General features: G+C 56.4%; 1 protein-coding gene across 1 annotated transcript in view; it reads left to right on the forward strand.

Moving 5' to 3' along the window:
• Nucleotides 1-3,373: 3,373 nt before the first annotated feature.
• The window catches only part of FADS6 (fatty acid desaturase 6), a 28,302-nt gene continuing 13,704 nt past the window's right edge, over nucleotides 3,374-17,971 (forward strand). Inside the window, exons 1-6 of the mRNA XM_032870675.1 lie at nucleotides 3,374-3,605; nucleotides 4,102-4,268; nucleotides 13,164-13,344; nucleotides 13,962-14,149; nucleotides 15,172-15,351; nucleotides 15,935-16,219. Of these exons, the coding sequence (XP_032726566.1) occupies nucleotides 3,443-3,605; nucleotides 4,102-4,268; nucleotides 13,164-13,344; nucleotides 13,962-14,149; nucleotides 15,172-15,351; nucleotides 15,935-16,084 (1,029 nt within the window). The 5' untranslated portion in view covers nucleotides 3,374-3,442 and the 3' untranslated portion in view covers nucleotides 16,085-16,219. The remainder of the gene's footprint in view (nucleotides 3,606-4,101; nucleotides 4,269-13,163; nucleotides 13,345-13,961; nucleotides 14,150-15,171; nucleotides 15,352-15,934; nucleotides 16,220-17,971) is intronic.

Here is a 17,971-nt window from a genome sequence, read left to right on the forward strand (position 1 = left end):
ATTTTGAGGGTCCAGGTGGATGACTTTAGAGCAACATACGCACCCACGTGAACACGACCACGATCAAGATACAGAACATTTCCATCCTCCCCAAAAGTTTCCTCACGTCCCTTTGCAATTACCGTTCCCCACCCACCCCTCCCGGGGCAACTGCTGATTTGACTTCTATCGCCATGTATTAGTCCTGCTGTTCTTGAAATTCCTAGAAAGGGGATCACACAGTCAGTACTGTGTTGTCTGGCTTCCCTCCCTCGGCATTCGGTCTGTGGGATTCGCGTCAGTCCATCCACACCTTCGTCTCCCCCCTTCGCCTGTTTCAGGTGCTCCTTTGTATCCGGTGTGTTGTTCCAATGTATCCATTTGTTAACCTTCCTGTGGATGGAGGTTCCGGCTGTTTCCGGTTCTGCTAGAATGAACAAAGGCAGCTAGGATCATTGAGATACACGTTTTTATGTGGACACCTGTTTTTATTTCTGTTGGTTTGGTAGTTGGGAGCTGCATTGTTGGGCCATAGTGTAAATGTGTATTCAACCTTACAGGAAACTGCCAAATTATTATCCAAAGGGTTGTACCACCTTGATTTCTCATCAACCACGAATGAGAGGTCAGTTGCTCCGCATCTCCTTGCCCACATGTAGTGGCCATACAGTAAGTCTGAAGGGTTACCTCATTGGGAGTTTTAATCTGCATTTCCCTAAAGACTAATGATGTCGAACATCTCTTCTCGTGCTCATTAGCCATTTGTACATTTCCCTTGGCAAACTATTTCAGTCCTCCTGATTTTGTGGGTTTTTTAAAAAAAGATTTTATTTATTTGATGGAGAGAGAATGAGAGAGGGCACATGCAGGGGGAGTGGCAGAGGGAGAGGGAGAAGCAGGCTCCCCGCTTAGCAGAGAGCCGGATGTGGGTCTCCATCCCAGCACCCTGAGATCATGACCTGAGCCGAAGGTAGACGCTTCACCGACTGAACCACCCAGGTCTCCTCAGTCTTCCTGATTTTGATTTCCCTCTCTCCCTTCCTACAGCGCCCCTCCCCTGCCATCTACATCCTCAGTACCCTCTTATTTCAGGGTACAGAAACGGTCTCCAAATTAGTCTCTTGCACTTCAGTGGGCTACTCCACTGTGCCCAGTGACCCTTCCCAAACACACTACACAAGTCACTCCCTTGATCTAAAGGCTGCTATGGCTCCCCAAGCCTGCAGGAACAAGCCCCCATCTCTCAGTCTGCCATTCTCTGTGCCTCCAGCACCTGGTCCCAGCCTTTCTCTCCCACCTTCCCTAACACTCTCCCAACCCTCTCTATGTCTTGAAGACCCAGAATGCTTTGCACTCTTCCTTCTCAGGCAGGTGCAAGTCTGTTCCAAATGAAGTCTGATCTCTCCTGGGAGGCCGCCGGCCAGCCCCACCTATGAGGATTCCTGGCTCCTGGAGCTCTTCTAACACACATTTGCCTCTGTTCCTGTTTGACACTCAGCATCATTTAGATGGCCAGAAGGAAACGGGGGGCTTCTTGGTACTTTCTTCCTGCCTTGGTAGGAAGTTTCCTAGTTTATATGATAAAAGCCATGGAATTCCATCTTTACAAAATAGTATTATCATACTGTATATTAATGTCAAATAAGCTTTTAAAAACTGTACATGTCTTATTCCTGAAAATTCTAATATCTGGGAGGGAGGGACTTGGAGGTAGGGTAAGGTGGGGGAAAGACACCTCCTCCTTCTCTGTCTTAAGAATCTGATATAAAGGGACTCCTGGGTGGTTCAGTCAGTTAAGCGTCTGACCTCAGCTCATGTCATGATCCCAGGGTCCTGGGATCGAGCCCCGTGTTGGGCTTCCTGCTCAGTGGAGAGCCTGCTTCTCCCTCTTCCTCTGCCCTTCCCCTCCTCCCCCTCTCCACTGCTCATGCATGCTCTCTCTCTCGCTCTCTCACTCTCCCTCTATCTTAAATAAATAAATAAATAAATCCTAAAAAATAATCTGATATAAACAAAAGATAATTGAATTTGGAGGAGACACCCTAGATTTGAGTTCTAGTTCTGTCATTTAGTGACTTTGGGGTGGATACTGGGCAGATCAGTTCATCTCTCGGGGCCTCCATGAATTAGACGGGGATGATGTCATCCTTGCAGAGTTGTGGGCAAACATAAAACTTAATAAGGACGTGGAGGCCAATGGTGAAACACACGCATGTGGGTGTCTGTGTGTGCACACCTACGTGTGGTGAGAATTGGTCTATTAGATGCTAGGCCCTTGGAACACTGACCTGGTCAAGAAATCTTACCCTTTTATGCAGAATCGGAGGGAGAAGCTCATAGGAACTCGTGAAGGGAGATGTCACCGTAGACAGCAGGAGTCGGTCATTAGGGTCCCTACCCTCCTCCCAGGGCTCTCCTCCACCTCTCTCCTCCTTCTGCTTTTCTTTCTCCTTCCCAAAGATCTCCTCTGAAATGCTGCTGCCCTTGCCATGCCAGACCTCATTTTGAAAGGGACCCAGTATGAAACCAGGGGGAACATAAACCCAAAAAGAGAAAGGCGAATAGAGCCCCAGATGCTGGGAAGGGAGTCTGCAGAGCATAGACTGGGTGCTGTTTGCATGACCCTGAGCGCCCCTGAGCTAGTGGAATTGCAGAGGGATTCACCTGGAATGATGACGTCCGAGTGTCTTTTCTCTAGAGTTATGCCTTCCTCTGTGGTTATTCCTTTTAGAGTTTCTCACTCCGCTAGACTGGAGAGCCAGTTCTCCCTGGGTCACCTTTGCTAAAGTCGAGGACCAGAGGGACCCCACGCCCCATCTGTCTGGAAAGAGTGAGTCCTTGAACTTTCTGCCCCACAAATTCAAGAACGTTTCTGTGCCAAGAACCGCTCTAGTTGCTAAAGACGCAGCCCGAGCGGCAAAGGGAAGGGTCGGCAGACACCAGCCGGCTGGTGGAGACAGGCCGGGTCACATGTGGGAATCCGCTAAGCGCTACTAAGAAAATTCGCGGCTGGGGGATAAAAATGCTACAGCGGACTCGAGAGGGTGCAGGTACGGGGACGGGAGAACGCGAGGAAGGTGCCTGAAGTCAGGCGGTCAGAGAAGGTCCTGGGGGGGCTCTCCATGGGGGTCTCCGCGCCACCCTCCTCCGCGGGGGTCGCCGCGTTCCCTCCAGCCCCGGCTGGTTCTCGCTCCTCGCCAGCGCTCATCCGCCCGCTCCTCCTGCGGCGTTTCTGGTCTCTCCAGCGGGGAAGGCGATCCCGGGTCGGGCCGCGTGGCCGCCGCGCGCCGCAGGAGGCGCTCGGGTGCCCAGCACGCACCGTGACACCGAGGGCGGGTGTCCCCGGCTGGCGCGTGACTCCGCCCCGGCCCGCCCCTGCTCGCGTCGTGCGCCTCGCGGGGCGCCGCAGAAGGTCCCCGAGTCCTCCTGGGTCGCTCTGGTGGCCGCCGGGCGCGCGGAGCCCATGGAGGCGGCTCGGGACGCCCCCCTGGGGAACGGCGGGGGCGAGGCGCTGCTGGGTGAGCTGGAGGCGCTGGTCCGGGACGTGGAGAGGGCGAGCTCGTGGTGGGAGCGCCACGGCGTGGACTGCGCCATCCTCGCGCTCAGCCTTCTCGCCTTGCCGGCAGGTGAGGAACACGGGACAGGGTGACAGCGGGCCGGGCTGCGGCCGCGGAGCGGGGTGCGGGGTAGGGTGGTGGAGAGGCTGGGGATTGGGGCATGGAGGAGATGGTGCGTGCCGGGGACCCCAGGAAGGAGGGGTTCACCCCCGAAAGTCTGGTGGCAGTGTCCTGCCCTAGTCCCCAGAGGAAGGGGGCACTGGAGGAGGAAGAAGGCCCAAGGGCCTGAAGGGCGGTTGGGTTGGGGGGAGGAGGAGTTGAGAGGGATGAGAGGGACTGGGGGAGGGGAGGATGTTCCATGGGGACACCAGGGATGGGGTTTCCCCTGGACCTTTCCTGGTTGGGACCTGGCTCACTCTGCCTGTGGCAGCCCCCAAGCCCCCCGGCCCACTTTGGCCTGGGCTCTGGGGTGGGGGCCAGGGTATTTGGTCCCAGATCTCCAAGAGCCGGAGGAAAACCCTGCCTACCCCCATCCCCCCATCCCCATTCTGCTTCCTCCATACAGGGTTCTTATGCCTGCGCTCTGAGAATGTCGTGGCCCTGGGGCTGGGCATTACCATCCTGGGGATGAGCCACTACACACTCACTGTCAAGGGCAGCCACTTGGCCACTCACGGGGCGCTCACAGAGTCCAAAGGCTGGAGCAAGATCTGGGAGCTGTTCTTTGTGGAGGTGAGCCTAGCTGGGCTGGCCCTCGAGAGGGCAGAGGGCGTCCACGCTGAAGGGGCGGAGAGCTGCATGAGGAACAGGTGCATGTCCCCCTACGGTGGGGGACCTGGCCTGGGCACTCCTGTTTCTCCAGGGGGCATCTCCTTGCCTCTCTGTGGCACAGGACCCAGTGGACCCGGCTACAACCTTTGAGGTTTCCTGGTTTCACAGTCAGGGAGTAAATTGTGAACCCCTGACAGAGAGGGAGGGGGAACAGGGGCCTGATGGTGTCCCAGCTCTGGACCGTGCACCCCTCTGACGCCTGGCAAGGCAGAGCCAGCCTGAGGAGCCCCCTGCTCTCCTGACCTTTGCTTCCCCTGAACTGTTCCCTCCACTTTCTGCTTCACCTTTTTCCCCTACGGACATAGCCAGAGGCTTCTGGCCAGGTTGTCCTTTTCTCTGGACTGGAGTCAGGACTTTCTGGTTCCTCTGTGCAACTTGCCCCCTCCCCGCCCCCTTCCAGGTACATCCTCACCTGGCCGCCCAGGTCCCGTAGGAGCAAACAGGAGAGCGGGCACCAGAAACAGTCCTTTTCTGCCGTGGCTTACTGTGACCAATGAACTCAAATAGTAACTTGACACAATTTTTAAAAAGATTTGATTTATTTGTTTGTCAGAGAGATAGAGAAAGAGCGAGCACAAGCAGGGGGAGCAGCAGAGGCAGAGGGAGAAGCAGACTCCCTGCAGAGCAGGGAACCCTATGCGGGGCTCGATCCCAAGACCCCGGGTGAGATCATGACCTGAGCTGAAAGCAAACTCTTAATAGACTGAGACAGCCAGGCTTCCCAGACTTTATATTACTTTATTAAGGCCTCTACGTGCACGTGCAGACCCACAGATGACATTTCATAAAGTTACACATTTCCTACCTAGGGTTCTCCATTCCCCCTTTCTCCCCTCCCCTCCTCTCCCACCGGCACACATTTCTAACGTGCTAACAACAAGAGAAGCCCAACAGGTTCCCGGTCTTCAAGGTCCATTTCAAGTGGCTTCCCTTCCCAGGGAACCCCTGGGCGCTGATGCTCCCTAGACTCTGAGGCCTGGAGCTGGGGTCAGATGTCCCGTAGCTTGTAGTCAGGGGCAGGGGAGAAGCTGGGGACACAATGGGTAGAATGAGCTCTCTGTGGCCCTTTCAAAGCTGTCCTGTGTGCCAGGAGCCCTGGCGGCAGCCATGGTGAGTAGGTGTTGTGGATTTTGGACTGTTACGACAGGGGATTTGGCGGTACAGAGAGATGACTGTCTCCTCAAAGTTCCCAGCGCAGCTGAATGCCCTGGAGGCCCAGGCTTGTTGGAGGAGAGCGCCCCCCCCCCTACTCCCCAGGCTCCCCAGCGGAAGAGCTGGTGTGTAATCAGTGTCTGACCCAGGCAGCTTGGTGGCTGCAGGCTCTCTTGTCCCCACGAGCCCCAGGGCGGTGGCCTCATCTTTACCTCTTTGTAGGTTCAGCTCTTGGCATGGGGCCGAGCTCTCAGTGGGGATTTCATCAGTATTGGTTGATGATGACTCTACAGGTGATGTGGGGACAAGGGAAAGCCGGCTAATGAAGGGTCACCATCTAGAGGCCTAGGAGTCTTTTGTGGTGGAGGAGGCTTGGCTCTTACCTCCTGTGGAGACTGAAGCAGGATGTGTTTTTCTGCCCCACACTGTGTGGTTCGGGCTACGCCCCTGGGGAGGGTCTGCTTTCCAGTGTGGGGCGCGGGACTCCCCCTACCGCTGGCATTAGTGGGGCAAATGGGGTTCTCAGGGAGGGTGCTGGGCTTGGCAGTCAGGCAGGGGCTGGCTTTGGGGTATGGCTGCAGGGGAAGCCACATGCGCAGCCCTACCGGCCACCTGACCGGGGGCAAGTTACTTAATTCATGGTTGGCCTCCTCATCTGATAAACAGGAATCGTGATTATCACTGGCTGGTGGAGCCCGTGCGAGGCTTAAATGGGACCACAGAGATCTGGATTTAGGGCCTGGGCCTGACTCTTGGATTCTCACCAAATGTTGGGGTTGTTCTTTTTTTTTTCCGGAGGGAACGTGAGGTCCTCTGCAAGGAGAGGGTTAGCAGTTTTGTTGTTCCCATGCATTAGTGCTGTTCGTGTTTAAGAGAAAGTTCATGCGTTATGCAAAGCTGGACAGACCAAGTGTGTGATTGTGTGAGTATGTGCGCCTGTGTGTGTGTGTGTGTGTGTGTGTGTGCGCGTGCGCTGAGGGCACTGTTTGCTGAGGCTCTGGCCCACCCCCTGTTCTTTGCATGGCACAAAGGTCAAGCTCCCCAGGACCCTCCTGGACCCCTGACTCCCCACTTCTGCCACGTCCTGTTATCTTCACTCTTTGGTCCTTCTCTCATCGGCTGCCTGCGTTCTGCCCAAACCTTGACCCTCAGGAGCCATCATCACTACAGAATGATCTAGTTCTCTAGTCTGGAGCCCCAGGAGTCAGCAGGTGTCTCTGGTGTCCCTGGGCATCCAGCTCTGGGCAGGTTTCTCGCAGGGTCTGCTGGCTTGAGCCAGGGGTGGGACAAGGGCCAGGCCCTTTCTGACCGCTTGGATCTGGGGGGAGGGGCAGGCAGGATGGACAGGGCGGTGACATTCTAGTGGCTGTTTCGTTGAGGTAACCTCAGTCATACACAGCTGCCCACACTGTAGTGAACTTCCCTCCGAAGACCCACTTCTGGTCTACAGGAGAAAGTTCTATTTCTCTTGCTAGTGAGCCTCTGAACCTCTCCCCCATCCACTGATGGCCATGGCCTTCCCCAGAGGAGCACCTGCCCCTCTTTGTCCTACGTTCCCCAGGAAGGCCAGGGCTGGGTGGAGGGGGGCAGGGCCATCCTTGGTTTAAATCCTGCAGCTTGGGAAGGATTGACGCCCCCAAATCAGAGGGTTTTAAGAACTTCCCTGTATTTCACTCGCTATCAAGATGCTTCCTGAGTGGGGAGGAACAGGTCAAGCCAGTCACTAAATTCTTTAGTGTGTCTGAACTTCAAACCCTGCTTCTAAAGTCGCCTTTGTGCTGCAGGGCTGGAGTCACAGCTGGTCCAGGGGAAGCACAGGGAGCCCAGCTCTGCCCTGGGGGAGGGGGTATCACACAGGGGACTTCATTGGGGTCCCGTGTAGTGGTGGAAACAGAGCTCAGAAACCCCAGCCTGGTCCTGATTCTTGAATGTTCTCAAGTTCAGTGTGGCTATTTTCTTCTGGGCTCCCTAACCTTTCCTCTGTCTGCACCTGAACCCTGAGCGTTGTTAGTCTGAGTATGCCCGACTATGAATTTTTAAATTTTTTTAATTAAAAAATTTATTTGGAGGGCAAAACGAGATCTGTAGTACAAAATATACTTTTATGAAAAAAAAAACCCACAAACTTTAGTTTCTAAATAATCATAGATTCATAGGACTTTGCAAGAATAGGACAGAGAGGTCCAGTGCACCCTTCACCCAGCTTCCCCCATTAGTTACATTTATAATCTTTTTTAAAAAAAATCTATCTATCTATTTATTTAAGGATTTTCTTTATTTAGTTGGCAGAGGGAGGCAGTGAGAGAGAGAGCACAAGCAGAAGAAGAGGGAGAAGCAGGCTTCCTGCTGCTGAACAGGGAGGCTGATGTGGGGCTCGATCCCAGGACTCTGGAATCATAACCTGAGCCGGCCGCTTAACGACTGAGCCACCCAGGTGTCCCCCACTTTTTTTTTTTTAAGATTTTATGTATTTCTTTGTTTGTTTGTTTGTTTTAGAGAGAGGTCAAGCAAGTGGGTGGAGGAGCAGAGGGAGACAGACAAGCAGATTCCACGCTGAGCTTGGAGCCCGACTGGGGACTCGATCCCATGACCGTCACATTGTGACTTGAGCCAAAATCAGGAGTTGGATGCTTAACCCACTGAGCCACCCAGGCACCCCTTTTTATATAACATTTGTATTTATATAAGTGACACTAGTGTAAGTGTCTTTCAATAGCCAAACCAGGAAATGGACATTGGTGCTGTGTGTGTGTGTCTGTCTGTCTCCGCCATTTTATCATGTGTAGATCTGCCAAATGGAGTTTCAAGCAGCCCCCCACCTCATTGCCTCCAGCTTTGGTGTGGCTTCCTCAAGGATGAGCCTGAGGACTCTAGGAAGGGGGGTCTCATGGCAATCCTGACTCTTGTGGGTCTGTAAAGCCCGGCTCCCGGTGGTGGGGACCACTGTGTGCTCCCATGTGGCCCCTCAGAGGCAGAGGACCCTGGAGCAGGCCCAGGCGAGTGTGGATGGCTGCCTGAGGGTGAGGACCGAAGCCTTGAGGGAAGGGCCCAGCAGTGGCTGCCCAGCTGCGAGGACGCCGGTTTGAGGAGGGGCTTCGGGGGGGTGGGACAGCGTCTGTCCAGGCTGAGTGCCAATGGCCGAGGAGTGCTCCCCACATCACTGAGCTTCTCCTCCCTGCCAAGCCCTCCACTGGGTGCTGGGGACACAACGGTGACCCAGACCTGCTTCTCATTCCCCAGGGGCTCTGAGTCAGGTGGGGAAACAGATACACATGAATGACACGGAAATAATAAAAATCCCGATTCTATCAGCGGACACCTACTGGGCGCCTCCTGGGAACCTCACACGAATAACTGCATTTAGTGGGCACGCCTCCCTGTAAGGTGGAAGCTGTTATTACCTCCACTTCGTAGATGCGGAAACATGGGTCTGGGAGGATCAGCCGCTTGGCCAAGGCTGCTCAGCTCGTGGTTCGTGGTGCAGCCCGGGACGGGGCCGGTGGGACGTGACAGGGAGCAGGTGGTGTGAGCCTGTGAGCACAGAGAGAGCGTGACAGGGACACGAGGCCGTATCTCCAGACATCTTTGCTGTTGTGACTGGTGTGTGTGTGTATGTGTGTGTGTGTGTGTGTGTGTGTGCCGGGCAACTCATGCGTAGAGGGCAGGGATGCATTTGGGATGTGCCTCTACAAGAAAAGAACTGGTTGTTTCTCTGAAATTTGAATTTATCTGAGTGTCCTGTACATGATCTGACACACTACTGCCAAGCCCCGGGGAGCCCCAGAGGCCCCCCTCCACTGAAACCAACATGAAAGGGCCCCTCAGCTCCTGGGAAGCAGTGAGAGAGGGGCCAAAGGGGACCCAGGGCCTGTCCTCCCTGAGAGCAGCTGGCCCAGGGACAGCCAGGCGCCTTTCTTTCCCATCTGCTCCGTGCTTGTTGCCCCCTCGTACCTGTGTCCCTCTCTGGAGTGATGCCACCAGCCACCACACCCTAGCTGCCTGCCCCCGCCCCCCCCCCAAACCTGGTCATAGTCCTTGATCCCTCCCGCTCCTCCCGCCCCTCCCTCTTCCCAGATCCTGTCCCTCGCGCGCCTGTCCTGTTCCCTTTCCAGCAGCCCGCAGCCCATCCCCTGTCTTGTCCTGCCCCTCCCTTCTAAACCAGTAGAATGACCTATTTATAACCCAACTTTGACTGCACCATAATCTTATCAGGGTGCATTTTAATCCTGCAGAGTATTGTCTGTTTAAAAAAATTAATTAAAATATTCAAGGCCACGTAAGAGATCAAGGGCCTCCCTTAGGTTCCAGGAGGAAAATGGGGACCTGGGGGTGAGGTAGGAGGGAGACCTGTCACTGTGGGCTTTTTGAATTCCGAATTATGTAAACATATTACCTATCCAGAAAATAGGTTTTCTCGAACTGCTACCTTAGCTATTCATTATCTTTGGGCACCGGCAGAGGTCTGAGGAGGCTTCAGTGCACAGACAGGTAAGTGAAGGAAGTGGCTGATGAGAGACTTGGGGTCCCTGGTGTTTAGCAAGAGGACTTACAATGGCCCTTGCCCCATGCACACTCCAGCCACTTGCCTCACCTGAGTGCTGCTAAGAGATTGGGGCTCGTAAGTCTTCCTGAGGGGCACAGGGTACGGCCACCTCAAGCAGCAGCACCAGCCTTGAGGCCCCTGGCTGGTGCCGTCGGTCGGTGGAGCGTGTGCCTCTTGATCTCAGGTTGGGTAGAGAGATTACTTTATTTATTTATTTTTTAAGATTTTATTTATTTATTTGACAGAGAGAGAGATCACAAGTAGGCAGAGAGGCCGGCAGAGAGAGAGAGGAGGAAGCAGGCTCCCCGCTGAGCAGAGAGCCCGATGCGGGGCTTGATCCCAGGACTCCGAGACCATGACCAGAGCAGAAGGCAGAGGCTTAACCCACTGAGCCACCCAGGTGCCCCGAGAGATCACTTTAAAAAAAAAGAAAAAGAAAAAGGAAGGAAGAAAGAAAGAAGCAGCACCGGCCTTGGGGCTTCTGGAACCCTCCCTGGGTGTCTGTATGGAATCCTCTCGGGCAAGACCTCTGCCTAATCCTGGAGAGCAGGCCAGTCTGTTTCGCAGCTCCCCGGGCAGCACTGGGCCTCTCCCCTGCCCTTCGGTGTCCGTGCACAGGGGCCACGCTGCGGTCTGCCTGCCGTCCTCTCTCCCAGCCCAAATCCACCCCCTCCTTTCCGTTAGGGAAGGAATATCCAGATGGGAGTAAGAATTCCAGTGTTATGGAAATAGCCCCAAATCTGTTCTTATTCACATAAACAGGCCCACCACACACAGACTCTGGAAGTGTGCGCTGAGTCACACGTAGCTAACTCATCCCCCACCCCCCACCTCCGTCCTGGGGTCTGGCCATGTAGCTGAGTGGCTGACAGAGGACCCCACCAGATCCCTGGGGGCCAAGTTCGTTGTTTTTTTTTTTTGTTTTTTTTTTTAAGATTTTATTTATTTATTTGCCAGAGAGAGAGAGAGGGCACAAGGAGGCAGAGCGGCAGGCAGAGGGAGAGGGAGAAGCAGGCTCCCCACTGAGCAGGGAGCCCGATGTGGGACCTGATTCCAATCAAGTCCCCTAGCCGAAGGCAGGCGCTTAACCGACTGAGCCACCCGGATGTCTCATGGAGGCCAAGTTCTTACCACACTCAGTCCTGCTCAGGCGCGGTGTCGTTGGTGGCAACGCTACTCTAAATGCCGTGGGCTGCCGGTTTCTGCGCGCAGAGGGGGAGCCTGTGCCAGGCTGTGCCAGAAGGAAAGGCAACTTTGTCCCCCCGCAGCCTGCAGGTGCCATGGGCCCTTAAAGCAGAAAAGCACGGAAGGAGCAATTCAAAACAGTTGCTTCTTGGGGCGCCTACGTGGGGCACCTGCGTGGCTCAGTTTGTCAAGTATCTGCCGTTGGCTCAGGTCACGATCTCCAGGTCCTGGTACCTGGGATCAAGCCCTGTGTCAGTCCCCCTGCTCAGTGTGGACTCTGCTTTTCCCTTTGCCTCTCCCCCCAACTCGTGCTCACGCTCTCAAATAAGTAAATAAAATATTTTAAAAAATATATAATTTCTTCAAAAGAATAAATAAAAACAGTTGTTTCTTTCGATTACACGGAATAGAACCTTGGGGTTCAAGACACACACTGCGGGCCTTGGACGGAGGCAGGCTGGCCTCGGAGGACGTCCTGCCAGATCCCAGCTGCAGCCCCCGAGCCCACAGCTGAAGCCTCTGGTGGTAACTCAGACCCCCACGTGGCCCCCATGGGCGTGTGCCCTGGAGACCAGCAGGCCTGGGCCGGATACGTCGTGGGAGAGCAGAGGGCTTCCCCCTGCTCCCGGGGACTGCACAGCATCGACACTTACCTTCTCAGCCTCCGCCTCCCGAGGGGCCTGGGCAGAGCTGGTTTGGCGGACGGGTCTCTTGTAAAACCGTGGCAGTCACGTAACTAGCTGTGGCCCTCGGTGTCCTTCAGAGGGAGTGTCCAGCTACATTTTGGCGCCATTTCAGTCCAAGGGAGAAAGTCCCTGCAGACGGGGCATGGAGACAATGTCATCCCTGATTTGTCTTCTTCTGGCTTTGACTCTGCTACCTGGACCCAGAAGCCCGGGTTTCTGCTCACTTGTAGTCAGTGGCTCGTCTCGGGGGTCTTGTGGCTTATCTTGGGTGGATTCTGGGTTCCACTCCTCCCTCTGCCACCTTCCTGAGGGACCGGGGGTGGTCATAGGGCCTCTCTCTGTGTCTGTTTCTGCTTCTGTCAACTGTGGATCATAAGGCAGCTGACCTGCTAGGCTTGGAAGATGGAACGGTTCGCCCCTGCAAAGCGCAGGACACGGGGTGCGAGGCTCACTGCGATCGGGACTGGGAAACTCTTCATGTTTTTCTGGAAACAGGCGGGCAGCCTCTTCCATAAAATCAGCCAAATCTTACGGCCTGGATAAAATATGGGAGGAGGCTGACATCTGCATTTTAATTTGCATATATCTGCATAAGAAACACCTTTGTACCTCTTTGCCTTCAGAATGATGGCCCTTGTTGGAGTCCCGGAGCTGGAGCTGCTGTCTGGTGGTTGCTCCCGGGCAGTTCGGAAGAATCCCACAAGGGCAAGGGTGTGTGCCAGACGAGTCACTCCTGGGGAGACGTTCACACTTAGCCCCCCACCGGGGCACTTTGCCCTGGGTGCCACCCTCACGGACAGACCGCTCCTCACCCCTTCCCTTGCTGCGGGGCTTCGAATGCACAGCAGCCCTGTGACGACACGATGTTTCCAAGAGCATCAGGCATGACGTCACTGCAGTTGGAGCTGTACCTGCGTCGTGCCTGATCCTGCCGATGGCCCCCTGAGGCTTGCAGGCTTGAGGCAGTCGGGGGCAGAGTGGCCGTTGGGGCTGGCCTCCCACCTCCAAACACTCAGCATCGCCGCACCAAGTGGATGCTGCCACTCCGCTGTCGTGGACACCCGAGCGCTGATGGTCCGATTAGCTCGGGGAGAGATGGGGGTGTAGGGCAGGAAGGCTCTGGAAACGCAGGATCCCAGGGCGGGTGGGTGTTCTTGAGGCTCGCGGGGGTCCGCTCTGCTTGACCGTGCATGCCACCCACCTCGGTGCCCTCTCTGACCCCTCCTCCAGGTCTGCTCGGCCTTCAGCGCAGAGTATGCCAAGTACGGACACGTCAAGATGCACCACGGTTACACCAACGTGCTGGGCCTGGGGGACTCGAGCACGTGGCGGCTGCCTTGCCTCAACCGCTTCGTGTACGTGTTCCTTGCTCCTCTCTTGATCCCCATCATAACCCCGCTGGTGGCGGTCGGTGAGTACGCCGGGGCCGTGCCCTGCCCAGAGCAGGTTCCTTCCTTCCCTTCCTGCCTTCCTGGAGGCTGCTCGTGGGGGCAAGGGCTGGGAGCCCCGAGTTAAGACCAGACACTTTCTGAGATAGCCAGGCAGGGCGGAAGGAGCCTTGCACCCAGGGCCAGGTCTGGCTCTGCCACTTACTGGCTGAGGGCCATAGGCAGGTCACGTGACCACTCTGACTTGGGTTCTTACCTGGTCCTCAAGGCAGGGTGTGAAGGCATCGTGAGGTCATAGATGTAAAAATACTTCCCGGATGCCTTGTGCTGTGTTGCATGAGAGGGATTGTAATATTATGGGAGCGATACCATCTGGTGGCAGGAGGGGCTGGAGAACAGGCAGCCCTGGGTGCCAGCCCTGGATGGCACTGACTGCTTCTTAGCACAGTGGCCTTCGTCAACTTGCTTAACTTCCTTATTCATAAGAGGGGCGAATGGGCTTTTTGGGACTGTGAGGATGAATAGATCGCCCTATTTAGCCCACTAGCTAGCACCCACGGGCCAGCAGGGAGCTGGCTTTGTGGGATCTAAACCTCACGCCCCCCCCCCACCACACTCAATTTCTTGCTCCCTCTGGCAGAGCGTCTGAGGAAGGTGGAGCTCAGGTCTGCTGTGTGCACGCTGGGCCTGATTTCCCTGGGCCTCTACGCTCACTACTGGCTGCTTCTGAACGTGTCTGGCTTCAGGAGCCCCGGCTCGGCCCTGCTGTGCATGCTCGTCACCAGATCGCTGCTGGCCCACCCTTACCTTCACGTCAACATCTTCCAGGTGGCCTCCCCGACCTGGACCGCGGGCTAGACTCGGGGTTCTAGGGAAAGAGAGAGAGGCATCGGCTCCCCACCTCCCGCCCCCACCTCTCTGTGGGTTATCAGAGTCTGGGTTTCAGGTAGAGAGTTTGCTTCTCTTCACCGCTGGCTGCCATTTGCCATTCACGTGTGGATCGGGGATGGAAGATTCAAGAAACTTCTTTGCCTAGGGCACTCGATGAGGTCCTGTGGAGACACAAGTGATTAGGACCCCATCTCCCTATGGGGTCCTAATCGCTTACCGTGATAGGCCCAAGTGACATGAGCTGTGGGCCATCACCGAGGCCCCGGTGCAGGCCACGAGGCTGGAGGAGCCGGAGATGGGAGGTCTTCATGGGAGGCTGGGGGCTCAGCGCTCAGACCCAGGGCCATTTCCATGGGGACGCGTCTCTGCTCCCTGGACATGAAGACGAGACACGTGAAGGTGAGAGCATCCTTCATGCCCCCGTCCCAGTACTGGCCACGCTGCCCATGGTGACTTCATCTCTGCCTGGCCGCCTGCCCCCTCCCTGTCCTGCTGCAGCAGGCACTCCCGATCACTTCCAAATCCCTTAGAGGAGGCGCTTATCCATACTTGTTGAATGCAAAATTTGCACAAACTTGATCTTGAACCCTGAGCAGGATTTTGATTAGTGAAAAGAGAGAGAGCAGAGAAGGTCTCTCCAGGACGAGACAAAGGCATCGAGGCATGAGAGAGAGCGGTGGGCAGTCACGGGCATTTCAGGACCATGGGGTCCAAAGGGGTGTCCAAGCCAAGCCCCTCCTTGTAGAGATGCAGAGAGAGGCCCAGAGATGGGTGAGATGGAGCTCGGAGCACAGACAGGAGAGTCCCCACCTCCTCTCGCCTCCCCAGGCCAGAGGGAGTGAGGGAGGCAGAGGGACCCACTGGGTCCTCAAGTGGTAGGCGAGGATGTCCGGGGCAGGGCGGGGGCGCCCAGGGCTGCCTGGCCTCTGCCGAGGGTGTGACCCACGTGTCTGTTGCAGCACATCGGGCTGCCCATGTTTTCCCGGGACAGGAAGCCCCGGCGGATTCACATGATGAGCCTGGGCGTGCTGAACCTGCCTCGGCTGCCGGTGCTGGACTGGGCGTTCGGCCACTCCCTCATCAGCTGCCACGTGGAGCACCACCTCTTCCCCTGGCTCTCCGACAACATGTGCCTGAAGGTCGGTGGCGGTCGGGCTGGCGGGCTTGTGATGAAGGGGCTATCTGAGGGCAGAGGGGAGTGCAGCCCGGGTCCCGCAGCTGGCCTGGTCAGAGGTGCCCGGAAGGCCAGCCCTGTGCACCAGCAGCGGTGTGCGTTTCCCTCACAGACTTGTGGGTTCCTTACTCGCACCGCGACTCTGGGCAAATTAACTGACTGTCCAGGAGCCTCTGCTCCCTCGCCTGGGTGATGAGAGTGGGCAGTGCTTGTTGGCAGGCTTTCAGGGTGAAATGAGATGGATCTGAAATGCTGGGCACGCAGGCCGTGCCTGGCAGAGGGAACTACAGCTTTTAACCCCTCTGCCAAGGAGGACTGTCATACAGTTGGGCACCCTGGTGGGGAGGAGGTGGGGGAGAAGCCCCCCCTTTCCCTTGCCTCCTGGGAGGGGAGAGGCAGGAATTCCCCCTGTCCCTAGGCTCCTCCAGAGCCTCGTGGGACACTGCGGTGACAGGAGCTTGGCTTGGGAGGAGGAAGAGCCCTGCAGGAGAAGGGGGCTGCCCCCAGTCCTGGCTCAGCGGCTCCTCCTCTTGTCTGTCTCCTGGCAGGTGAAGCCCGTGGTGTCCGGGTTCCTCCGTGAAAAGCAGCTGCCGTACAACGAGGACTCTTACCTGGCTCGACTCAGGCTGTTTCTCAATCGCTACGAGGAGTTCATGGTGCAGACCCCTCCCATCACCGAACTGGTGGGGTTGCAGTGAGCGGTGGGCCGCACAGTCACCCTGCACCCCCTCCCTGGCCCAACCCTCGCTCTCTTGCTTCTGCTAGCCTGCCCTCACTCCAGGAGGGCCTGGGCCCTCCCCCAGTGCGGTGGCTGGGTTGCTGGTGGTGGTGGAGTGGGGCCAGTGAGGTGGAGTGCTGCAGCTGGGATTTCTGGGGATAACCTGCCTTGCTTTTCTGGGGTTTAAGGGATATCCGGGGGAAAGGAGTAACAGCGGCTGTTCTGGTCAGTTTGGACCTCAGCCGACCTTATCTCAGGGCTAAACAGCTAGATTCCTCTCCTGCTGTGTCTGAGCCTCTGTAGGGTTAAAGGAAGGTGATGGGGGGGGTGGGCCCCGGGCCCCGGGCAGGGGGAGCCAAGGAGAAGGGTCAGTCCCTCAGTTAGGGCCTCCCACATGCCAGGAGAGCCCATGATTGGCTGGCCACTCCTTCTTCCTGTGTCCTTTGAGGCTCTGGCTGCTAAGGAGCCCTGTCCCCGGGGTCCACAAGGGGAGATTACTTTTGGCAGACTTCCTGGGTGTCTCAGCCAGAGAAGCCTCTGCAAGCCACAGGCTCAGCCGCTCCCAACACCTGCAACATCAGGGGAATCAAAGTGTATGTGTTTTGTGGGGAGAGCACTCCGGGGGCAATAAGGGCATAAATAAGAGTGTAAATAGCTTTGAGCTTGACCTTGGCTAGTTCTAGCAAAAGTCTGCTTTGTTCCATGATGTTTAGAAGGGGTGGGCCTGAAAGAAGTACCAACTGCAAAGAGAGACATTACTGGGAGAGTAGCCGAGGCTGGAGGGGGCGATGGGCTCAGGGTCTGGAGGACAGACAGGTTTAGAGAGGAGAGGAAGGAGGACAGGGTGCAGGTACAAGGGCTTGGAGTCAAGAGCAGCGCTTGGCTGTGAAGAGGGGCCTGCAGCCTGGGAGGGAGGCAAGGATCCAGGGCGTCACCGATGCCAGCCGGAGGAGGGAGGCAGCGGGCTGGAGACACTACTGAGAGTCAGCCGGAAGTGGGCAGCCTGGAGCGAGGGCTGGGGCCACCCTAAAGAGTGGCTGAATGACAGGGCACAAGGATGGGCCCAGCTGGAGACTGAGGGAGGGACAGAGGAGGAGGCCAGGCCTACGACAGGAGCCCAGAGCAGTTCCTTCAAAGCAGGGTTTCTTACGTGGGTAGTACTGAAATGGCCGGATTGTTCTTTGTCACTGGGCCCCCGTTCTGGGCATCCCAGGATGTTGAAGCGCTAGGGGGCTTCTGCCCACAGGGATGCCAGGAACCCATGTTGTGACAATCAAACATGTCTCCAGACATTGCCAACTACCTGTCTCCTAGGGGGCGAAATCATCTCTGGCTGAGACCACACGAGTCATGTTCTGAGCACACAACTGCCTTGTTTCCCAGTGAAGCCTTTGGACGGGGTGGAGGGCAGGCCAGCGCGCTGGTGGGGTGGCTAAATGCGGCAAATGGGATGGACAGAGGGGTGAGACAGCAGGCCGAGCCACCCTCTAAGCCTGGTCCCAGACGACAACCCATCTCCGGTGTGGCTCCGCTGTCCCCCCAGATCTATGCCCTACCCCCCTCTTCTTCTCCAGCCTGCCTCCCTCTACAAAAGACCGCAGCTTCTGCCGGGCGCCCTTTCCTACAGCGAGGGGCTCTCACTACTTCTGAAACTGCTCCCTCCTTCTGCTCCTTCGGGGCCTGGGGTGATAATGGCTTCCAGAGTTGGTAGCCAGGGGTGCTTCCCTGTTCCTTTGAACCTGCCCACACCTCAGTACAAAGTTCCTTCATTAAACTCTTTTCAGTCAGCCCTTCTGAGAGTGCCATCTGTTTCCTGCCGGGAGGTGGACCAATAGAGCCGAGTTTTGGATCCAAGCAGTCCTCCTGG

Source organism: Lontra canadensis, unplaced genomic scaffold, assembly GCF_010015895.1.
Source record: "Lontra canadensis isolate GAN:19392208 unplaced genomic scaffold, GSC_riverotter_1.0 scaffold41, whole genome shotgun sequence".
Taxonomy (NCBI): domain Eukaryota; kingdom Metazoa; phylum Chordata; class Mammalia; order Carnivora; family Mustelidae; genus Lontra; species Lontra canadensis.